General features: G+C 41.9%; 1 protein-coding gene across 2 annotated transcripts in view; it reads right to left on the bottom strand.

The window, feature by feature from the left end:
* LOC126443340 (ankyrin-3-like) overlaps positions 1–24284 on the bottom strand; it is a 54939-nt gene that overhangs the window by 12732 nt on the left and 17923 nt on the right. For both annotated transcript variants that reach the window (XM_050090934.1, XM_050090935.1), the window contains exons 2-4: positions 21767–21936; positions 21607–21651; positions 11922–12498 (exon numbers count right to left, since the gene is read on the bottom strand). In XM_050090934.1, the coding sequence (XP_049946891.1) occupies positions 11922–12498; positions 21607–21651; positions 21767–21854 (710 nt within the window). In that variant the 5' untranslated portion in view covers positions 21855–21936. The remainder of the gene's footprint in view (positions 1–11921; positions 12499–21606; positions 21652–21766; positions 21937–24284) is intronic.

The raw sequence follows: 24284 nt of genomic DNA, 5'->3' as shown, positions 1-24284 counted from the left end.
TCGCAACTACAGTAGCGAGCCCACTAAGATGAATCACTCAGAATGCAGATAATCAGTTTACACACTGCTTCTCCTAATTTTCTCATACCTGTAGCCTAGAATATTACACAGTATTTGGTACAAAATAAAGCATAGATATAAGGCTCGTACGAAGCTCAACAATTGTGTTTATGACCGCTATGTGTTGACATAGTTTCAAAGCACAGCTGCATAAATCACAAAGGAACTGGAATGACAGTTCCCCTTCAATGCACTTAATGTGTTGCTGCCGTCATGAGATGGTGTTTGTAGCTCGTGTGTTAAGCGGGGTTGAACGTCAAATGGGCAGACGTGGAGCAGGTGAGGCACCACAGGACACTTCAATTTTCACTGTCTATACTTTTACAAATAAATTCGTGTAGATGTGTCAGCACGAGCAAGAAGTTCCAGATTCACACTCCTAACAGTGGAAGTACAAAAACATAACAAAATAATTTTTTTTTTACATGTGACATTTCATAATTTTTTCACTTACTGTTGGCTGCATTTATTGCCATAGGTACACTTCCCTTCATAAGCATGAGAGATTCTTCGATGAATTTCGCACGCCATACAAACCAGTTATAGGTGTATGAAACTAAAAAAATTATTTAATTAATGAAAAGATGAATTAGGTGTTTCATTTTGAACTTCGTCTTTAGAAACAATTCAAATTTTATAGTTAAATATTTCAATTATTACCATAATTTTTAAAAGCTTTGAAAAACTCCACAATTTTGCACTAAAGAATTTGTATTTAACAAACATACCAGGTTAGAAAGTAATAGGATATTTATTTTGGATGTTATATGTACCCAAGTACAGAAATCTTTGTTTTGCGGAAAATGGCACTTAACGTTTCTCCTTGTATCTGTTATTCATTTACAGCTGCCCACCTCCATAAGCAGGTCCTTTTCAATTTTCCTAAACCAGTTTTCTTTCTTTTCACATTTCTATGATACACTCTTCTCTCATCCCCAAAAATAATTTATCTGTTTCACTACACTCTCTCTGTCCATTGCATAGAAAGCTTTGATGGAGTTCCCTCCTGCCTTGATTCTCAATTTCTGTAAAACATGTTTCCTGCTTTTTTCACCATCATTATAACACGAAACTGCATCATAAACACCAATAGCAAGTCCATTTATTCCCGCAAAATATGGTTTTTATGACTCCTATACACATTGTTTAAAATTTTGATTTGGCTTTTGGGTACCGCCACAAAGACATTTCTTCAATAAGTTTTCATTTGCATGTCTCTGAACATAGGTTTGATGGCTTCCATTACAGCAGTTGGTAGATAATTCCTGTGATGATATTCTTCACTACCAGCACTAAGAGATTGCTGTCCTGAGCCACTAGTGTCATATTTGTTGCAGCTCCCTTTACTGTGTATATGTTGCCCTGGTGACGTTGTTTACAGTTGAAGCAACGAATTCTAGGCATCTTGTGCGATAATATGCCACAAACGAACACAAAACTTTCTGTGTAAATTTGACCCGATTTTTCAACCACCGAAATAACGTCACATACTGTCTCAACCCGCGAAGAATCATTTCGTTTCGTCAGCCATTCTGGATACTTCGGTTCTTGTTGAGGCACTGTATACTTCAAGATAGACTCTACATCATAGTCTTAGATGGAGGTTACCTTTCCTGTCTTACCTGCTTCACTGTCTACAGACTCTACCCTTCTCTTCTGCTGCTGATAAACACCATACATTTATGTTCATGTATGTTACTCGTATAGCAGTGCACCATCAACCTGCTTCCACTTCCATTCTCTTCAGGATTAATTTGGGACATACATAACCAACAATGAAACTAGAAACTCTATCCACTACATCAATATATAAAGTATTGTATTGTATTGTATGTTAACCAGGGACCTAGAAACGAAGGAGAGGCTCCATCTCCACCGCAGCCGCAGTGGTTCACAACCCCACGACGACTACCGCAGTCCACTTCACCCCTCCGCCGCCCCACACCGAACCCAGGGTTATTGTGTGGTTCGATCTCTGGTGGACCCCCCCCCCCCCCAGAAAACGTCTCACATCAGATGAGTGTAGCCCCTATGTTTGCGTGGTAGAGTAATGGTGGTGTACACATACGTGAAGAACTTGTTTGCACAGCAATCGCCGACGTAGTGTAACTGAGGCGGAATAAGGGGAACCAGCTCGCATCCGCCGATGCAAATGGAAAACCGCCTAAAAACCACCCACAGACTGGCCAGTTCACCGGACCTCGACACAGATCCGCCGGGCGGATTCATGCCGGGGACCAGGTTCTCCTTCCCGCCCAGAAAGCCGTGCATTAGACCACACAGCCAACCGGGCGGGCTAATATATACAGTAACTTTGGAAAAGAATTTAGAGTAGCAAACGTTCCCCATACTACTACACACAGCGAACTTTTGGTATGAAAATAATCTACACAGTCAGTGCAGATGAATACGTGGAGATTCAAAGTCCTTACATGAAATCTCTAAATTGAACGCCATTTCCTCTCTGAATCCACAGAAAGATGTCTACATCGATTAAAACAATAAGTTTACTGTTAACCATCACAACCTCTGCTTTTAGAAACTAAAATATTTTTTCTTCATAACTCTTCGGTAACGCCACCCCCTCTAATTTGTTTACATATTTCGTTATGTAGTGACAGAACTCAGGACATGAAAGAGACGGTGGTACCATCATATGCGAGGGTTGAGTGGGGACCTGTGGTCTGCACAACTGTGACAAGTGTCTGGCAGAAGTTGCTGTGCTCGCTGTGTGGCTGTATGCAGGTGGTTGGTCCTGCTGTGTCCAGTGGTTGGCACGCTGTGCAGATGTAGACTGCTTGGATACGTGTATTGACACAGAGACCAGACGCCATCTGTCCGTCCACAGATAATGGGACAAATACAGCCAAAGACAACAGCAGGTCCACTAATTCACTAAGATAAATGACTTACTAGTGAGACAATCACTTTACACGCTGATTCTCCTGAGTTCCTAATACCAGCAGGTTAACATACCAAACAACAATCACACAGAGATTAGAAATGCAGTAACTCTTAAATGTACTTAATATGCTACTATGTCCATCAGATGGTGTTTTTAGGTAGAATGCTACAGACCAGGATGCAGGGGGAACATACAGTAAATATGATGACAGATGCTTCTGAAATGACCAGTGAAGGAAATTCAGAGACAAACGTTTTATCGCATTTGTCATATTACGAAGCTACTACAGTAAAAATTTGACTTCCACTAAATGCTTTATTACAGAATTGAAACTTCAGCCAATAGATGCATTTGACACCAATGAGCACTCACACGAAATAGGCGAATGTTGAATATTACCTGACTGGAAGGATGAATGAGCCTATGAGTATGATCAGTAAAATAGGCAGACACATCAATTATATATATATATATATATATATATATATATATATATATATATATATATACCTACTGAAATTAAGAATTTAGATTCGTTACTGTGTTCAGTGTATTACATAAGGCTATGCACAAAATATATCTACGTGAAGACTCATGAAATCATGCTTTTATATAGAAATTAGGGAAAGTCCATTGAGTGTTTTCCTAGTAAAGAGAAGATACAAACAAATGCCTGGAAACTGAAAGGTCGGCACTGAAGTCAATGAACGTGCCTGTGTGTGTGTGTATGTGCGTGTATCTCTGTGTGTGTGTGTGTGTGTGTCTGTTACATCAGTGTTTATTAATTGTAGATCGTTTATGGATGACATGGAATTTACAATTGGTTCATATGAAGCAAGTGTTGTCACGGAAAAGATAAGAAGCAATTCAAGAGTTTTGTGAACCATGCTACATGTAACAGCGGTGTTTAATGGCTGCAACTGTTTGTAAATCCATGTATCAAATGAGAACTACGTTATTGAAGATGTGGCACTTTCTAGTTTTGACAGCTGTAGTTGTGTTAGGTGTGTGTGTGTGTGTGTGTGTGTTGGTTAACGTTTGTGATTTCTCATGAGGAAACTGGGCAATGAATATAACATTGACATAACCAGAGATTAATCATGTATATGCATGTGACATGGCTGGATAAGTGGGTGTGAACTGGTTGTCATGGTAAGCAGATGTATTGCTACAATGCAATAGTGTACATAGCTTGAGGCAATGAAGAAGATAAGGGTTAGGTCTAGTGACATGCATCCTATTTAAGTTAGGAACTGCATTTCCCAACTTTACTTCTAAATAATTCAGATAAAATTACATATTTAATGTGTAAATAATGGGCATCTTGAAAAGCTAGCTGTGTCGATAAGCATTTTCGTTCAAACATTAATTTTCGCTTCTAATTACAGAATGCAGTTCTACAACAATAAAAATAAATGAGTGATATGTCATTCAGTGTAAGGAATATTGTCTGAAGGATAAGAAATTCAGTTTCTCAAGCAACTCAGTGAGTAGTGCATAAATATTCAGATATATGTAAAAATAAAAGTAATTTATAATAATTGCTAGTCAGAAGTATTGTAGACCCGCCACATTAGCTGAGAGCGCTAATGTGCTGCTTCATGAACTCGGGTAGGCGCGTCAGCCCCGGATCGAATCCGCCTGGCGGACTAACGACGATGGATACGGTTTTTAGGCGGTTTTCCACATCCCCCTAGGTGGATACCGGGCTGGTCCTCACGTCCCGCCTCAGTTACATGGCTCGCAGACCTCTGAACACTTTCGCATTATTCCACGGACTACACTAGTCGCAGAAAGGTGGGGTACACTAATTCCATCCAGGGGGGTACAGGGAAGGGCATCCGGCCACCCCTTAATCTAACATTGCCAAATCCGATTACCCATGCTGATCCTGCATACCTGCAGGACGAAGGCACAATCAAAAGAAAGAAAGAAAGATAGTGAGAAGCATTGTAGTAAGTATTTATAATTTGAAATGTTTATAACGAAGACAAGAAGGATCTTAAAATCTCTTTCATATTTACGTGGTTAGGGATGGACCTGTAATTGGAACAGGCCATATATGGAAAATCCTAAGATCTATCATAACAGAACACCGCAGGACTAACCTTTACTAAAGCCACATCGAAAATTAAGCGAAGATTGGTCAGTAGATATTTGACAGAATCTAAGAGGCAAGTATGGAGTTTTCACACATAAGAGTGCCTTTCTACGTTTGTTCCACAAGGGAGTGCACCGAAGTATGGCAATATCATGAGAAACAACACAGTAGAAGTGGGAAGGAAATGTGAAGGAAGACGGAGCGTTATATGGAACCGCCTGAAGTGGCAGTGCTGTTGTGGAACCCAGTCTCCTTTCTTGTGAGGTGTTCATGCGGTGTTTACGTTCTTACATGACCTTCTTTGCCGGCCGGTGTGGCCGTACGGTTATGGGCGCTTCAGTCTGGAACTGCACGACCACTACACACACAGGTTAGAATCCTGCCTCGGGCATGGATGTGTGTGATGTCCTTATGTTACTTAGGTTTAAGTAGTTGTAAGTTCTAGGGGACTGATGACCACAGATGTTAAGTCCCATAGCGCTCAGAGCCATTTGAACAATTTTTTTTTGACCTTCTTTAAGAGAAATATTCCATATGTGCTCCGACTGAGAACGACACCAATTTCCTTCAAGCATAGTATACTTCACAAAAGTTATTTCTAATTTCCTTCGACTACATGATTAGATTGAACGAATTTTTGTAACAGAAATTGTCACTGAATCCCTCATATGTATGTATAAAGTAAAAGGGAGATACACAAAACACATAAAACTCTATTACTGATATGGGTCTAGCGTTTAATGTGACTGTCTACTCTACTACAAGGAAGATTTCAGGATTTACAGAATAGAAACATCATGAAAGGGGAATCTGAAGTACGTTGCTAGCAATGTTGAGCCGTGCTGCAGCATACTACCGTACGCTATGTGATAAAAACTATCTGCACACCTGGCTGAAAATAATTACAATGGCACCCTCCATTGATAACGCTGGAATACAATATGGTATTGGCCGACACTTAGCCTTGATGACAGCTTCCGCTCTTGCAGGTGCTGGAAGGCTTCTTGGGGAATGACAGCCAATTCTGCACAGAGTGGTGCACCGAGGAGAGGTATCGTTGTCGGTCGGTGAGGTCTGGCACAAAGTTGGTGTTGAGAAATACCACAAAGATGTTCTGTAGGATTCAGGTCGGGACTCTGTGCAGGCCAGTCCTTTATAGGGATGTTATTAGCATGTAACCACTCCACCACAGGCCGGGCAGTGTGAACAGGTGCTCGATTGGGTTCGAGGATGCAATCGCCATCCCCGAATTGCTAGTCAACATAACACAACCGGCTCCGAATTTTACTATTGGCACTACACACGCTGGCAGATGAACTTCACCAAGCATTCGCCGTACCCACACCCTACCATCGGATCGCCACATTTTGTGTCGTGATTCGTCAATCCGACAAGTTTTTCCACTCTTCAATCGTCCAATGTTTACGCTGCTTAAACTAAGCGAGGTGTTGTTCGGCATTTACCGGCATGATGTGTGGCTTATGAGTGGCCCCTCGGCCATGAAATCCAAGTTTTATCACCACTCGCCTAACTGTCATAGTACTTGCAGTAGATCATGATGCAGCTTGAAATTCCTGTGTGATGGTCTGGATAGATGTCTGCCTATTCCATATTATCACCCTCTTCAACTGTCGGCACTGTCTGTCAGTCAACAGACGAGGTCCGCCTGTATGCTTTTGTGTTGTAAGTGTCCCTTCACGTTTCAACTTCACTATCACATCGGAAACAATGACCTAGAGATGTGTGGGAGTGTGAAAATATTGCGTACAGACGTATGATACACGTGACACCCAATCACCTGACCACGTTCGAAATTCGTGAGTTCCTCCTAGCGCCCCATTGTGCTCTCTCATGAAGTCCAGTGACTACTGAGGTCGCTGATATGGAGTACGTGACAGTAGGTGGCAGCGCAATGCTCCTAATATGAAAAACGTATGTTTTGTTGCATGTCTGGATACTTTGGATCACATAGTGTAAATGTTTCTCTGGTGCTGATAAGGAGCGTCTGACTTGCTCCACTTCTTCACTTTCACTTTATACATCATAGCGCCATTTATAGGTACCAAATTGTCAGTAGCGGGGTAGACAGCAAACGAGTACAAAGGTTACTTTGAATAAATTGCCCTAGGTACCAACAGTACATGTCACTGCGTCTCGCTCTGATCTGAGCCGCCCACCATTGTGTCCATCACTAGAATGGCACCTGCAGTGTTCACAGCTCATTTTTCTTTTTCTTTAAACACATGATGACGTAAATAATAGCTTCTTGTACACATGCAATTTAATAGAAGTGACGACTGCAATTAGGACCTAAATAATTCATGAAGCTATTAAAATCTTATCTATTGCATGATTTTTGCGGGCTAACCTATCTGCTAACACACTCTGTTCTGTGCGGAGATTTGATGAAACTGTTAGAAGAATTCAACGAAAGCATCGTGTGCCATCAGAAAATGCTATTGCTATTTCCAGTGTCTATGTTTATGGGTCTACTATGCAATGGCCTGCAGACATGCATGAATGTTTGAAGAAACAGGTACAGCTGTGAACTACAGCTGCTTGAAGTACAAGAAACGTATGCACAGTAGAGAATACTATGACACTCTAACTGTACAGTTTACTGGGGACGTAAGAAGCTTGATGGACCTGGACTGGAAACCGAATGTCCCGCTTCGTTTATGCGGGCATGCTTCAGTGATCGACGCAAACCTGCACACACACCATCAGTTTCCATGTCTTGCTGTAGAACGAACACTGTAACACAGGAAGAAACTTACTCATTTTTAGTGCGGCCTTTGCCTGGGCATGTAAATACTACTTAACATGCTTGCGTTTAAGAGCCTTCTATGGCATGTCCTTCAGACAAGGATGCATGTCTGAAGGAACGGATACCGCTGCAGTTCACAGATCTACAAAACATAATAAATGTGTTCACAATAGAAAATACGACGAGATTCCAGCTCTACAACATATGAAAATCTACGCCAGACTAGGACCTGAACCTGGATTTCGCACTATATGTGAGCAATGGCCTTTACAACTTCTGCTATTCGAGCATACTTCTATCATCCGGGTTGGAGTCTCAGTTTCGAAAAAAATTTTGCTGTTTTTATACAGTGGATTCGTAGTCCGGGGCTCGTATTTGAGCCGTGCATGGCTCATGTTCCCGCTGTTTTTAACGTACTTGCACCTCACTACGGTAATTTAAATTACTACTGTCAGTGAGTTGTTGTTTTGCCTGACCGTGAGCGGCGTTAGCAGCGCGTATCGATATACCCCCTCTCGTAGTACCTTTGCTCGACTGCTATTACTTCCCGGTTGTTGTCTGTCGTAAGCTGTTAGGCTCTGGAGTTCGTGACGCGAGTTTGGGTCGGCCAGTCAGTTGGAACGCGTGTGGAGCGCAGTCGAGTCATGCCAGTCGGGGGTTGCAATGCGGCATTAGTGCAGTCGGGTTGGAGCAGCAGTAAGGCAGTAAGGTGTGCGTCGACATAGCTCGCCCGACCAAATGCCGCCACGCATCACTTGAGCCGGGCAATGGTCTATCGTCGGTCGGTCGTCCTACTAGATGACGCGTTTTGGCTCGCCAATCGTTCATGAGTCGGCTGTGGAATTGTGCATCGACTCCCGATTTGTCTTCCTGTGTGCTTAGTTACCGTTGGGTATCGTTCAGGTCTTCGTGCAAGTGTTTGTCAGATTGTGTGTGTAGTGGCGTTATTTCCACTGACAAATATTTAGGATGTTGTCGGCATTGCAAGGTGGTCTGGAGTGAGTCGGTTGGTTGTAGCAGACGAGGGAAGGTATATCCACGCGGTGCAGTCCTCTGGGGCCGCTGGCAGCCCCTGGCAAGTGTCGGACCGTGTGTGGAGCTGTCTGATCGCTACGTGCTTCGTGATTCACCGACCCAGGACATCAAGGTTGAGGAGCGGTTCCAACTACCCAAGCCACGTCCATTTATGTTGTGGTGGTTCGCTTCGATGGTTTGCTGTTGGGGAGGTTTTCCGGTGAGCAACATCGAATGGTTCTGCTGCTGAGAGTTAGCTGGCATGCGGTGCAATTAACTACTTTGGTGGGCTACGATTTGAGTGCACCAGCGGAATTTTCTGTCTTGCGGCCATTAGTGTTCTGGTTACCTGCCTGGCCACTATCGTAACTTCAGGCAGCGTTCTTTCCTCACCTGTTGTCACAGTCCAACATGGTGTGTAATTTTGACAGCTACTACATACTCCACTGTCGATTTCCATGTTTGTAACATTACCGGTTTGAGTTCTCATGTAGTCATTGACGGGAAGCAACTCGTTGTGTCGGTCGGTCCGTGGCTGTCCCCTGGTGGGGTTCCAATGGATCAAGTATAGTTGTGCTCACCACGCGTCTCACCTAAGTGAACGAGGGCAGGCCGACCTCTCTGGAGGCCATCTGAGTGCCACCGGTTTTTAATTATCTGTTGTCAGTTATTTTAAATTTTAGGCTTATGGTTATTTGTTTTGTTTTCTTAAAATTTTGCAAAATTAATTTTTTAATTTATCTTTCAAGCTTAAACACTGCACCAGCCTTCTGCCTTTAAAGATTAAGGTTATATAATTTAAAATTTTGAAGTTTAATTGTGGCCCTCAGCCATTGGTACTGCACCTTGCATATGTTGCCCCTTTAAATTATTTTGTTGCTATCTTAACTGGATTTTTATCTTGCTGGTTTGTAAGTTTTCTTGTTGTTAAACATGCTGGCTTTCTGCCTTTAAACGTCTATGGTAATATATTCTGAAGTTATGAAATTTTTGTCCCTCAGCCATTTCTGTTGCACCTTACATGTGTTGCTTTTTTGGGGGTTTTAAATTATTTTATTGCCATCTAAACTGAATTTTTGGTTCTTGTAAGGTTTCTTGTTCGCCTTCTTCCTTTAAAGGTCTATGCCAATATATTCTGAAATTTTCGAATTTAATTGTGGCCCTCAGCCATTTGTATTGCACATTGCGTATGTTGTTTCTGAATTATTTTATTGTTTTCTTAATTGGATTTTATCCTGTTAAGATTTCTTGTTGGAGGCCTTCAGCTATGAAAGAGTTACATTTGGTAAAGATTCGGCTATGTGCCATTTTAGTTGTACAGGTTATTAATGTAGAATGAATGACAGTTGGAAGCAGTAACTGACTTCAACCCTTGGCCCTTTCCACAATCTTATTACCTGTTCTGCCCAGCGGGTTTAGCAGGCGTATCAGTATTGTTAGCCAATCAATAGATTGTTTTAATACCTAGGAATCGTATTTTTGTGCAAAGATACACGTTTTTAAATAGAACAACTCCTATTGACATTAACAGACTAAAAGTAGCGTAAATCAGAATGCCAGTGGTGTTTGCTGCAGGAGTCGTTTACGAGATACCGAATTTTGGAATGTTCCAGATCGGCACTTGTTTGAGGCATTTATCCTGCTTAGTTGCTAAGTACAGTTTCTTTATATTTGCTTACATTGTGCTTGCGTGTTCTTTGAGAGCATTTCAACATGCTATTCAGTTAGTGTGTGACAGTCCAATGGTAACAACGCTAACATACACTATCTGACCAAAGGCATCTGGACACCCCCAAAAACATTCGTTTTCCATATTAGGTGCATTGTGCTGCCACCTACTGCGAGGTACTGCATATCAGCGACATCAGTGGTCACTACACACCGTGAAAGAGCAGAAAGGGGCACTCTGTGGAACTCAAGGACTTCGAATGTGGTCAGGTGATTGACGTGTCACTTGTGTCATACATCTGTAAGCGAGGTTTCAACACTCCTAAACATCCCTAGGTCACTGTTTCCGATGTGATAACGTAGTGGAAACGTGAACGGACATATGCAACACAAACGCGTACAGGCCAACTACGCCTGTTGACTGACAGAGTGCCGACAGTTGAAGAAGGTCTTAATGTGAAATAGGCAGACATCTATCTAGACCATCACACTGGAAATCGAAACTTCATCAGGATCCACTGCAAGTACTGTCACAATTAGGTGGGAGGTGAGACAACTTGGATATGACGGTCAAGCTGCTGCTCTTAAATCACATATCACGTTGGTAAATATCAAATGACACCTCGCTCGGTGTAAGGAGCGTAAGTATTGGACGATTGAACAGTAGAAGAACGTTGAGTGGAGTGACTAATCGCGGTACACAATCTGGCGATCCGATGGCAGGGTGTGGGTATGGCGAATGCCCCATGAATGTCTTCTTCCAGCGTGTGTAGTGACAACAGTAAAATTCGGAGGCGCTGGTTTTATGATGTGGACGTATTTGTCACAGCAGAGGCCTACATTGATGTTTTATGCACCTTCTTTCTTTCCACTGTTGAAGAGCAATTTGGGAATGGCGTTTGCATCTTTCAACACTTTCAAGAACCTGTTCATAATGCGCAGCCTATAGCGGAGTGTTTACACAGCAATAACATCCCTATAATGGACTAGGCTTCACACAGTCCTGACCTAAATCCCATTGAACACCTTTGGGATACTTTGGAAAGCCGACTTCGTGCCAGGCCTCGCTGAACGACATCGGTACCTCTCCTCAGAGCAGCACTCTGTGAAGAGTGGGCTGCCATTCCCCAAGATACCTTCCAGCACTTCATCGAACGAGAGTGTAAGCTGTCATCAACATTAAGGGTGGGCCAACACCATATTGAATTCGAGCATTACCGATTGAGGGCACCACGAAATTGTAAGTCATATTCAGCTAGGCGTCTGGATACTTTGATCGCATAGTGTATATCAGAAAAAGGATATCAATTTTACTGTGCAGGTACATCTAATTAAACTTAGTGGTGGACGTATTATACTTGGCAGTACACACACTCAGAGCTGTGCAACATAGATGAGTGGCTTACCTGGTGTCTGTTGGCGTCTCTGCAATCAGGTGAGTCAACTCCACAATAGTTTGTGGGTCGTTGACTACAGCCTCAGCCCAGCCCTGCGTCGCCACCACACGGAGCAAGTGGGCCTTTATGAAGGCGATGGCGGCCTGCTTCAGCCTGTTAGCTGAGTGTCTAATCGCGAGAACACCTGTGGCTGCCGCAGTCTCGACAGACAGCTGTGAGGCCACCTGTTGCTCGCAATGCGCCTTCAGTACCGACAAGCCGTATTTGTCGGCGGCGACCAGCAGCTGTGGGGCCATGCTGGGCAGCTGTGGGGGCTGGAGGGTGTAGAGGTATGCCAGCACCTGGCGCAGCACAGGACCCTCTGTGTCCGAGAGTACGAGCTGGCTGCTGCTGCCCTCTACAGTGGCGCGACGGAGCATGTCCGCAAACACGGGACTCCTGGCGGCCAAGACAGCCCTGTGAGCCACGAGCCGCGTGTCTCCGGCCAGCAGAGTCACCACAGCGCCGTCCCCAGCGTCCAGCAGGGCGCCCAGATCCTCGGCCGTGGCCTCCTCAGCCTCATGAACTCGTCCCACTGTGAGCGAGTCTGGAACACAGTGTCACTGATCACTTCCTTGCCCTCACACAGCACTCTCTATACTTGTATGAGCCGCAATCAAATCTGTATGAACCTGCAGTTAGGATATGTTTCCAATCGCATGCCAGCTGCAACAATATGATATCTTTGCTGTGTCAAACTAATGCCGAAAGTGAATAGGTAAAAGTAATTAACAATACTTTATAAGGGGGGATGTAACGGAAAATGATAACATTTATTTAAAAATCATTACCGTCATATTTATTAATGTGCAATCTAAAATTTTGTATGCATAAAGCAAAAGAGCTGTGTTTCAACAGCAAAGTATAATAAAATATGCATCATTAATATTTTGCCTAAATTTGAATTTTTCATTTTTTATTGTCTTTTTTATAAAAAGCCATAGCTCATATTCTAATCATGCAATTAATCTGAAAATTTTATTGTAGTGTCCTGAAAAGGTTATAAGACCACTGAACCACAGTTATTAATTGTGGTACAAATTGTATCAAGGGGATACGGAATCACCTATCCCCGCAATGTTAATATATGCCTACTATAGGGAACATTTTCTCACAAACTACTGGAGACAGAGAGGTAAAAATTTTACTGTATGTGCATTCATATGTTACAACAATACTGAAACAACAGTTTATTGTCAAAGTATTTTCTTACAGAGATATTGTACATTTATTTTTAAGTAAATTTTTTCCATCGCTTTTTACTAGACTATCACCCCTAAGTCTTTTGTAAATCAAGTAATTAAAAAATCGTTGTTTCAGTATGTAATAGGGACCTATGTCACTACGTCATAAAAATTTCAGACTTCTAGGTTGACCAGTACCTGAGATAATGTTCCTAGATGAAGTAAAAAGTAAACTTACGGGAAACGGAGAAAGAAGATTAAAACATTCCTGATCCGTAGCTAATACCCCCTTCACAGTCTTCATAATCATCTTCAAGTCTTCTTTTGGCACCCCTCTGCACCTGTCTTGCTTTTTTCACTAATGTCTTGATTATATTATCAGCATGCCTTAGTCTGTGCTGATCTAAAAAGAACATAGCACGTACCGTACGGGAACCAACACACATACCCAACTTTTGAAGGACCTGGCATTTAGTTATATTTCCAAGATTGAAGGTTGCCACAGCATCATACACACCAAAATGTAGTGTATTAATTCCGACAAACACTGTTTTTGGGAGACGATGCCATATCACACTATTCAAGCACTCGTTGGGGTTCTGCGTTTCTGTCAGCCAGATCTCTGAAAATGGGCTTTATTTCTGCCATGATGGCTGATGGTAGACTGTGGTGGTGAATGTATTTCTCTCCTGTTGTTAGTCCCCTATTGTATTTACACCAGCTGTTTTCACCTTTGGGGCACAAACCATGTTGTGGATGCTCATCCGTGGATGCGGTGTGGAAATATAAAGCCCATATAGCTCTCCTCATTTCTTCACGATTGCCTGTATTTTGCCTGATTGCAAGGCCATAGCAGTTCTGAATGTGGTCTATTATGGAATCAGTCAATCTTCCTCTGCCATCCAAGGTTTTCCCATCATCTAGTTTTTTCCCTTTCATAACTGATTTTAACCTTCTCAGCCTGGCACCCATTCTCTTCTGCACATGTCCTATACATTCAAGTTTGCTTATATTTACACTGTTCCCATATGGTTTGCTTTCCAAAACTTCTTTGAATGCTTTAGAGTCACCATCTCCCAGATATTTAACATAGCGAACATTATACCACTGTGAAGAGCGATGAAAAATTTTCTTCACCCCAGCAACCTCCATGCCACCACTACTACCATAATAATTAGCAATACAGTCATCACTGTGTTCATTTTTCAGCCTGCCTGTGTACCTACAGTATTTAGACATTATTGCAACATCAATAACCTTGCCAGTATCAACACTAGTTGCTGTTACAACACCATTGTTGGAGGTGTGGCCCCTTTTCTGCCACGTGCCATCAAACGCCACTGTGAGGTCACGACTGCCGTCATTTTCTTCCACTGCTTCTTCCACAGCAACCTGCATTGACTTCTGTGCTACATCTTCAACTGCAGATCCTAGTACATAATTGTAAGCTTCAAACTTTGAAGGTGCACTTGGAAGATTTAGAACACCACATAGCATATCACCAGCTGCTTTGCCCTTACCAATTGCTCGCAATCCATAAACTAACCTAATATTTACACTATAAAGTTCAGTTTTCTTGTATCCATTATTTACAGTTACTGAAACCGAACTTGGAAACTTACAGCTGTATTTACAAACACTGCATATTAAATTAAACTGGGCAGCCAGGCCAACATGGGATTCTACTTTCAGAGAAACGTTTCCATGACATTTTTTGCAGCACAAACTGTTTTCAAGAGCTTCACACAATATATTCGTATCAATGAGTTCAAAAACTTCATTCCCTCTATCAAGTAAATTGTATTTCTCTTCCAAATCTCTTAGTTTTTTATGAGAAGCACTGTTTTCATTTGGTGTAAGTTCGTTCGGCAAATCAGTAATAAGTGGATTCACATTTTCCAACAGTGATGATGATGAACTGCTTTGCTTTGCTAATGAATCATTATTTCTTTTCTTTTGCCAGTTCACACGCTTTTTAAATACTTTTGCTTTAGCTCTAGGCATTTTCACTGCGAAAAATGAAGCACTAAATACGAAATAACTCAACAACAACTACTTTCTTATATCACACTGTTTACAAAACAGTCCCGCCACAAAGTCAAAGAGTAACTTGAGGAAACCAGAGAGAAACATTTTCGGGCAACTAGTGTATAAATAGTCGCTGGAAACCGGGATATTTGAATTCATGTCACTTTAAAGGTACTGCCAAAAAGTTCATGGTCAGCCACGAGAGACGTGTATAACTAAAGCGCAATACCCGATCTCACAAATATATAAAAATAAAATAGTTATAATTGTAGTAGAGCTATGTATGATACGTCATTTTAAAGAGGAAACATGGCAGAATATAATACGCCAATAAAAAAAAATTCGATTTTTTAACCCAAAATCCGATTCCGTATCCCCTTAAGAGTTTTTAATTTTGTGCATCCAAATTTCCTTTTTCTACATACAATCATCTAAATATCCGAAAGTAAGTGGTGGATCCAGAATTTTTTAGTTCCAACGAGACAGCGGAGCGTTGTGAACAGTTCCTGAAAATTTCATAGCATTAGAGAATATACTTTTTGAGGCAAGGCTTCCAATAAAGTAAAAAAAAAAAATGTAAAACAGAGAAAATGATGTTCAAAGATTTTCTTCTCATACTTCTATATGTAATAAGCTTACCTCAATTTTAAAATCCTCCATACTGATATTCCTCATCCTCCAGGTTTATCTTCTCTCCTCTTAGAATATGCATGGTCTGTATTTGCAGGTAAGACACTGATCTGTTAGCTTTCTTGACCCTGCTCTCGTCGATGGTGTAAAATGCTTTTCTTGTATACACAGCAGGATCTGTACCAACTCTCTTCAGAACTTCAATTCTGCCATTATTTCCATTATTGTAACATATAACGGCATCATAGACACCTATTTTAAGTACTTCAAGTCCACAGAATGTCCTTTTTAAGCATGTAATCCAAATTAAATTACTGAGGCTTTCATATGCAATTTTGTGACTTTCCGTGAAGACAGTTCCTCAATAAATCAGGGCTTGCAAGAAACTTGAATGTGGGATTAAATAAATTCATTACATATTCTGGTAATGAGTGTTATGGGACTACATCTCATTTTATATTGTTCAACTTACACTGATCGTCTGTTTGACACAGATTGTACATTGGTGCTTTGTCACTGGATAAGCTAAGAGCTTAAGTTCTTCACTTCTAATTTCTTCCTCTTTCTTTATGGTAACCCGATTTCCATGAAACCTCCATTTCCTAAACATAGTTTTGCCACCACCAATTATGCATAAATCTGGACTCCCACGTAAAGATTTGTGAATTTAACCTTCCACCTACTAATATGTGTTAGTATTGTCAAAACGTAAATGAACCACATGCAAGAAAGTTTTCAGGCAATGATATAGATGTCAGCCAAAGGAATCGAAAGAAAATAGCTTTGACACTGACAAATATTCCGCTGAAGCAACCAGTTTCCCAATTGTTGGAAAAGGTACCGGCTGTGTAGAGTTAATCAGTTTAACAATTTAATGGCATTTCTAAAACCGCTATCACGATAAAATTCACACACAGCATAGAGTAAACTGTGTAGATGAAGAAAATAATATTTTTGAAAAATCCATTTTTGGACTTAAATCTATTACATCCCCCCTTAGAACTTTCCTATTTGCTTGTACAAAAAGCCCAGAAGGAAGAGACCTCTTATCGTTAATCTGTTTCTACAATTACCTGTGCAGAATATCAAAATGGAGATCTAGCACAATACTAAGAGCGTCAGAAGGTAGTGTATTCAACACACAGTCCCGATTTCTGCAGTTATTTAAGGAAACAACGATATTCTGCGCTTGAAATCTGTATCACTCTGCCCTTAACCGCTAATCCAGCATGTTTCTCTGCAGGAACTGATACTCACAGGGGATCAACTAACTGCTATCATGGTCTGATATGACTTTCTACAAACATAAGATCGAGATGGCGGGCATAGCTAGATCCAAATCCTGACATCCTCCAATCTCACAACACCCAACATTGTGTAGAGTAGAGACATAATTAGCCCCCCTCCCCCAATGGATAAAATTAAATTTATGAGGAATGAAAACAAATGTGTCTAAATGTGTTTCGCTCACAATACTAAATTACTTCCAAAAGATTACTTTTATTATTACTATTTCATAATGATGTGATAGTTATTGCATAAGTTACCATTAATTAATGGTTATTTTCAAATAAAGCATTAACGAATTACACGATGTGGTGCAAATAGAAGTTGCCAAACGAATGTATGGACTTCATCTTCCACACATAATCCTCATGCTGTACACAGTAGTTTGTACTTTGTACCATGGACCTATGGTAGAGATACCGAAGCACATAAATTGCATATGGTAAATGTCTCATATAATGCACAGTAGTTTGTACCATGCACGTATGGTAGAGAAATCGAGATACACAAACTACATACCTTTAAATATCTCCATAACAATAAATGAAATAAATTAAACTTTAACTCAACACATATTATGTAGTGGCCCCTGTTCTGTTGTAGGGTGTGTACAGTATTATTATTATTACTATTATTATGATTATTATTTGTAGCACCTAGTAAGACACAAAGCATTGGTAAAATGAAATAGTTCGATTTCTGACAGTACAGGAGTAAGGAGTCCAGCAATCAAGTGATTCAGAAAAAGTAAGTAGAGTGCAAGGATTTTAACTCGATTGATTTTAAATAAGGCTGTAGGTGAAGCAAGTGCCATGAGAGAGAGAGAAGTGGTGTGGAGGAAGCATGTTTTGCAACAAGTATATACCTTCACTGGAGACAGTTAACTTGCGTTTTCAAGGAGTAGTAGATGCAATGAGAAGGGCTACATCATACTACGAAAAATGGTTGTTACAAATAAGATGTACCAGTCATGTCATTGACTCATTCGTTATGGTGATGGGTATGACGCGCTGAGTCCTCCCTGATGCATGGAGCCCAGTCCTGCCACTGACAGGCTTCTCAGAGTCAAGTGGATGAGTGGTGACAGATCATGGACTTCCTGTAGAAGCTGCTGACAGTCCAGTGGATAAGCGGCGACAGATCATGTACTTCCCATAGAAGCTGCTGACAGCCAAGTGGATAAGCAGTGACAGATCATGTACTTCCTGTAGAAGCTGCTGACAGTCCAGTGTATAAGCGGCGACAGATCATGTACTTCCCGTAGAAGCTGCTGACAGCCAAGTGGATAAGCAGTGACAGATCATGTACCTCCCGTAGAAGCTGCTGACAGCCAAGTGGATAAGCAGTGACAGATCATGTACTTCCTGTAGAAGCTGCTGACAGTCCAGTGGATAAGCGGCGACGAATCATGTACTTCCCGTAGAAGCTGCTGACAGCCAAGTGGATAAGCAGTGACAGATCATGTACTTCCTGTAGAAGCTGCTGACAGTCCAGTGGATAAGCGGCGACGGATCATGTACTTCCCGTAGAAGCTGCTGACACCCAATTGGATAAGCAGTGACAGATCATGTACTTCCTGTAGAAGCTGCTGACAGTCCAGTGGATAAGCGGCGAGAGATCATGTACTTCCCGTAGAAGCTGCTGACAGCCAAGTGGATAAGCAGTGACAGATCATGTACGTCTTGCAGAATCTGCTGACAGTCCAGTGGATAAGCGGTGACAGATCATGTACTTCCTGTAGAAGCGACAGCAAGAGGCGAGAGTAATTCAGGTATCTGTGGTATATCTGATAGATGACTGTTGAGAACTCACCAGAAACACCCATGCACAGCAGCTCCCAGTCGATTGATCCTAGCTTATGAACGTCAGCTGACTCTTCCCACTTTCAAGGATAGTTTACAGAGTGTGGCTGCAGTATGGTTGGTGTAATGTCTTACAGAACGGCAAACAAGTATCACTAAAGTAATCCTGCTATTCTTTTTTATACTCTGGACCAGTTACGTTCGAAGGATAGCTAGTTACCGTTAAGATCTGAAGCAGTCTGTACACAAATCGAGATTTTCTTTACGGCAGCAGTAGCACCTTCTATAAAAGCTACTAATTTCCTGAAAGTGTTTAGATGTAGTAGTCGAAAACAAAATCAAAATCATCGTTAGTTTACAGCAAATGCAGACAACAGAACACGACATGTTACTTACAACAAGCACTACACACACACTGGTTTTCTATGACGTACCAATACACATCATTGGGAACTTACGAAAATTCTCAAAAATTTACGTTTATTCACGTTGATACACAATGAAATATTGGGTAAATGTGTCTTTGAATGGGGTTGCTAGTCCAAAGTTTTTATCGAGGAGAAATGTTAAACGCAACTGATGTTATAGCTCAAAGTACAGTTCCCGTGGCACACAGCGTACGAAAATACTTAATTTATTGCAACACAAGCTCGGATTTTGATGCAGTTGACACAAAGAACATGTTTAAAATTGATGTGAAGTTTTGGGACCTGAATTTTAGAGGCGAATTAATCTGACACATCTGATTTTACTTGGACACGAAGGAAATAGAGGAAATTGTGAGTAAATAGCCATGGGAAAAAAGTGCGGTGTGGAGCACAACTCAACTAAAGGAGTGTTGGTAAACTTTTGTGAAAATTCCATGTACAAACCCTAGGAGTCGATGAATGGGAGTATACGGAACAAAAACTGTCCAATGATGTCCGGAAATGCATGCTAGGCACTATTTATTGAATCATACTTTGTTACAGAAGCTACAGTGTAATTCCATGCAGCCACGGTTACAGTATTCACGGTTTCCTCCTAGAGGGTGATACTGTTTCTCGCACATAATGACCTAGGATGCAGAAAGTCATGAAGGACGTACCCTAAATGATCGGACACCAGAGTTGGAAGAAAATGTAATCAGCACTGTGGAAGGCGACCGCCATATCAGTAGCAGGCAGTTGGCCCAACACTACAGGGTAAGCCAGACGACCGTGTAGAACATTCTCCATGACAACTGGTACTACCCTTATCAGTTAGAGCGTGTGCAGGGCTTAGTAGTGACAGACTTTCCACATCTGTACCAGTTTTGTCACTGGTTTCTTCACCAGGTAACCACGATTCCGGGATCTGTGTCATCCATCCTATTCAAAGATGACGCCATCCTTACGTGATCTTCAGCTTTTACAACAGCCATCTTTGGGATGGTATGCAGAAGGCCCATGGTATGATGACAGCGAATCATCAGCATCGTGGCAGCCTGAATGTCTGGGCTCGGATAATTGGCGACCTATTTTGGGACCAGTCTTCCTCCCACGTCGCCTGACAGGTCGGAAATATCGGCGTTTCTTGTGGGTGACTTGCTGGAAACAGTGCACTGATGATTCTAAGGGTTATGTGGCTGCTACACGATGGTCCTCCAGCCCACTTCGTCATTAACGCCTGGACGCATCTCAATCGCATCTTTTCTGGTTGAAGGATCGGACGAGGAGGTCCAGTTATACGGTCTGCTCGTTCACAAGATTTCAACCCGCTACATTTCTGGTTACAGGGTCAACTAAGAAGTAGCGCGAATGAAAAGTCCGTTCCAGACGTGGAGACACTGGGGCAGCGTATTCATCCTGCCTCTGACACTGTTCGGCTGCAGCCTGATCGATGTGAGCGTGTGAGACAGAGCACGCTACGGCGCGTATACGCGCATGCGTTGGAAACGATTTTCAGCACACACTGTAATTGTCGCTGCGTGGTACAGCGCGAATTATACGGCAGTCTTTGTAACAGTATGTGACTGAATAAAGATTCTCTAGCGTGGAAACCATGCATTTTCGGACATAAGTTCGTTACACATTTCTGTTCCGTATCCCCTCATCGATCAATCCCTAGAGTCTGTACACTGTGGTCAAAATCACCCAGTATGTGCAACATGACGACTAAATGGCATTCCAACTGGAGCTTTCTACAATACCAAAGGCAATGATACACTGATACCCAACGGCGTTGCGTAGTTCGGTCGCAGAATTCTTGTGACTTCCCCTTGACACAAAGCAGATATTCCAACAAGTCCACGCCGGCGTGTACCACGGGTGGGTCACGCCCGTCTCTGCCAGTTATGCTACTGGAAAAACAGTAGCGTGTGAGGCACGTATTGCCTATCTTGTAGGAGCAACGAACAGTGCTGAATACAAGTTTGTGTGACCCTTGGACGAGAGAGATTTCTGAACAAATGAGATATCACATAATTTGTGATTAATTTAGTGTACAATCATCTTTCATCCTCTTTCGCCGTTCTAAAAATAAGTAGCAATGCAGTGTGTTTGAATACGACCGCCACGCCACGGCGAGAAGCAGGCAACAGGTGGCGCAGGCAGCTGGAGGGAAGCTTGTACACGGTCGCCTCCCCACGGCGCCGGCGAGGACGTCTCAAACCACGAGATAAGACTACTGTGATTAAATAAACTAGTACCAAAAGAACCACGTGGACCATGAGGTGTCTGTAGCAGCAATGGATGAAACACTTACCTTTGTTGGTTGTTAAACTATGTGCGGTGACTTCTGTATAGAATTCTGAAAGAGAAATTCGTAACAATCTCAATGAAAAAATTAAAAATATATTTCATTTCTTATGGTTATCTACTATCATACCCAGACTCATATGGATCGAACAAAGTAAAATTTTTACCTGTAACAGAAATTGGGTGGCTGCAGCCAGTAGATATGACTACCGCCACAAAAATGCGGACGAACCAACAAAAGCTTCTGCAGAACATGGCGGAAGGTCTCAGGTGTCGCGACAAGTAAGGAACTTTTCTGTGAAAATAACCTCACCAAACTTGCAGTCTGCTGAACAACCTGAAATTTACGGAATAAGTGTAACCTAAAAAGACATTTTCTAGCAGCTAGCTTCATAATAAATAAATTAGCGTAAATTAATCTTGATTTCACCATTTTACGAGGCGGCTGCCACTCCGTTGTTCCGAATATACTGGGTGACTCATGAAGATATACAGTTGTTTTAATATGTTATTCTACAAGTAAAATCAAAGAAAAAAGTTCATATAAACATAGGTCCGCAAATGTTTATTTACGCAGTTACGGTTAATAAAGGTTTTTGCCTGAAATTTACCAACTTCGCTAGTATAAAGGCATCGCAAAACTGTACGACGTTAAAGTAAAGCACGATTTCCATTTATCTTGTTGTTGTTGGTCTGGTGAATCTAATAAAACTTGTCCCAGGCGTGTATCTCCAGTAATTTTCCAGAACATCCAGAAAAGAAAAGAAGTAATTTCATAAAGTTTTCAATTTATAAACTAGTTGGCCCAATTTGTTTTATAAATTCCAGATGTTTCCACAAAGTATTTAACAGAAGTTGTAGAGAATTTGATTTTGGAAAATAATGCTAATAACGTTAACTGAAACTCTATGAATGTGTCAGATAATGTGCTTTAATTAATACCACAGCACACATGAATTCCTGTTAAACCAGAAGAGACAAAGCTCACTGTTAAGGAAGTTGTACATTGAACATACAATTTCTCAATACATTATAAATAAATGTTCAAAAATGTCTCCACCGAGTTCAGTGCTTTTACCTGCATGTGTAGGAACAGATTTTGTTGCTTGTTTCAATTTCACAGGGTTGTTCTTAATTTCGCCTACTGCATTCATAACGTGAGCAAGTAATGCCTCACGTGTACTGACTTTTTCCTCACAAACTATGCCTTTCATCCATCCCCATACAAAAATCCATTGGCGTTAAATCGGGCGATCTGGGTGGCCACAGACGTGTAGCACCACGACCAACCCATTTCTGAGGAAAATGATCATTTAAACGTTTAGTAACTGCGTTGGCGAAATTTGGGGGCGCACCGTCATGTTGAAAATACATTTGCAATCGCGTAGCTAGTGGAACACCTTCGAGGAAGCGGGGCATTTCTTGTTGAAGGAATTACAAGTACGTCTCGCCTGTTAGACGTCGTGGGAAAATGTTTTATTAGATTTACCTTATTAATAACAACAAAGTAAATGGAAATAGGTTTTTTACTTTAACCTCGTACAGTTTTGCGATGGCTTCATATTAGCGAAGTTGCTAAATTTCAGGCAAAATCTCCTATGAGCCGTAACCCCGTAGCTAAATATTTGTGGACCTATGTTTATTCGAACTTTATCCTTTAGTTTTACTTGTAGAATATAATGTTAAAATGTTTGCATACCTTCGTGAGTCACCCTGTATACTGGCTGATCAGCTGAACTGTTTACGTCAGTTTCGAAACCGTTTAAGGGGTCGTTATCATGTTTGCACCTGCTTAACTGCGAGGAACTGCTGGATGAGCGACGTCGTACTCATATTAACTGCAGGGGACGGGGATCAGCCTCTCTTTTTCAAATGAAATTGCAGTGTGTGTCAATACGTGGTGATGTATTATGCAGAGCTGGAGGAGGACAGGGGGCTGTGTCTCGCCTACAGAAGTGTCGTTAGCCGAGTTAGGCGACCCTCAGGCGGCTAAGGACACGCCAGCGGGTACATCCGAGTGCGGTGCTGGTGGAAACTGCACTCTATGAAACACAGAGTGTGTCAAAAAGTGTCATCCGATTTCAAAAAGATCATAGCTATTATGGTATTTGAGATATGTGAGCCGGCCGCTGTGGCCGAGCTGTTCTGGGCGCTTCAGTCCGGAACGGTGCTGTTGCTACGGTCGCAGGTTCGGATCCAGCCTCGAGCATGGATGTGTGTGATGTCGTTAGGTTAGTTAGGTTTAAGTAGTGCTAAGTGTAGGGGACTGATGACCTCAAATTTTAAGTCTCATAGTGCTCCGATCCATTTGAACCATTCTTTGAGATATGTGGGTGAACAACACACTCCTGGAAAGAGCAAACTTTCGAGTTTTACATGGTTATCAATAGGTAGCAGCAGTGTGCGCCACCTTTAGTTCCCCTAATAATAAAAATGGTGTCGGGACAACGGAAAGCGTTTTGCGAACTGCGTGTCAGTAACAACCATTCAGCGTGACTTTCGTACTGTGTACGATGTGGATCCTCCTACAGCACACAGCAGTAGTCGATGACGTGAACTATGGCGAGAAACAGGTTGTTTGTGTAAAGGCAAATCGCCAGGTCATCCCAGAGTCTCTGACACACACGTCGAAAGCATCCGCCACAGTTTCCCAAGGAGTAAGCACAAATCCGTTCGCCGTGCATC

Source organism: Schistocerca serialis, unplaced genomic scaffold (genome assembly GCF_023864345.2).
Source record: "Schistocerca serialis cubense isolate TAMUIC-IGC-003099 unplaced genomic scaffold, iqSchSeri2.2 HiC_scaffold_1458, whole genome shotgun sequence".
NCBI lineage: Eukaryota > Metazoa > Arthropoda > Insecta > Orthoptera > Acrididae > Schistocerca > Schistocerca serialis.
Note: the sequence above shows the minus strand (reverse complement) of the source record. Positions and strands in the feature narration are given on the sequence as shown.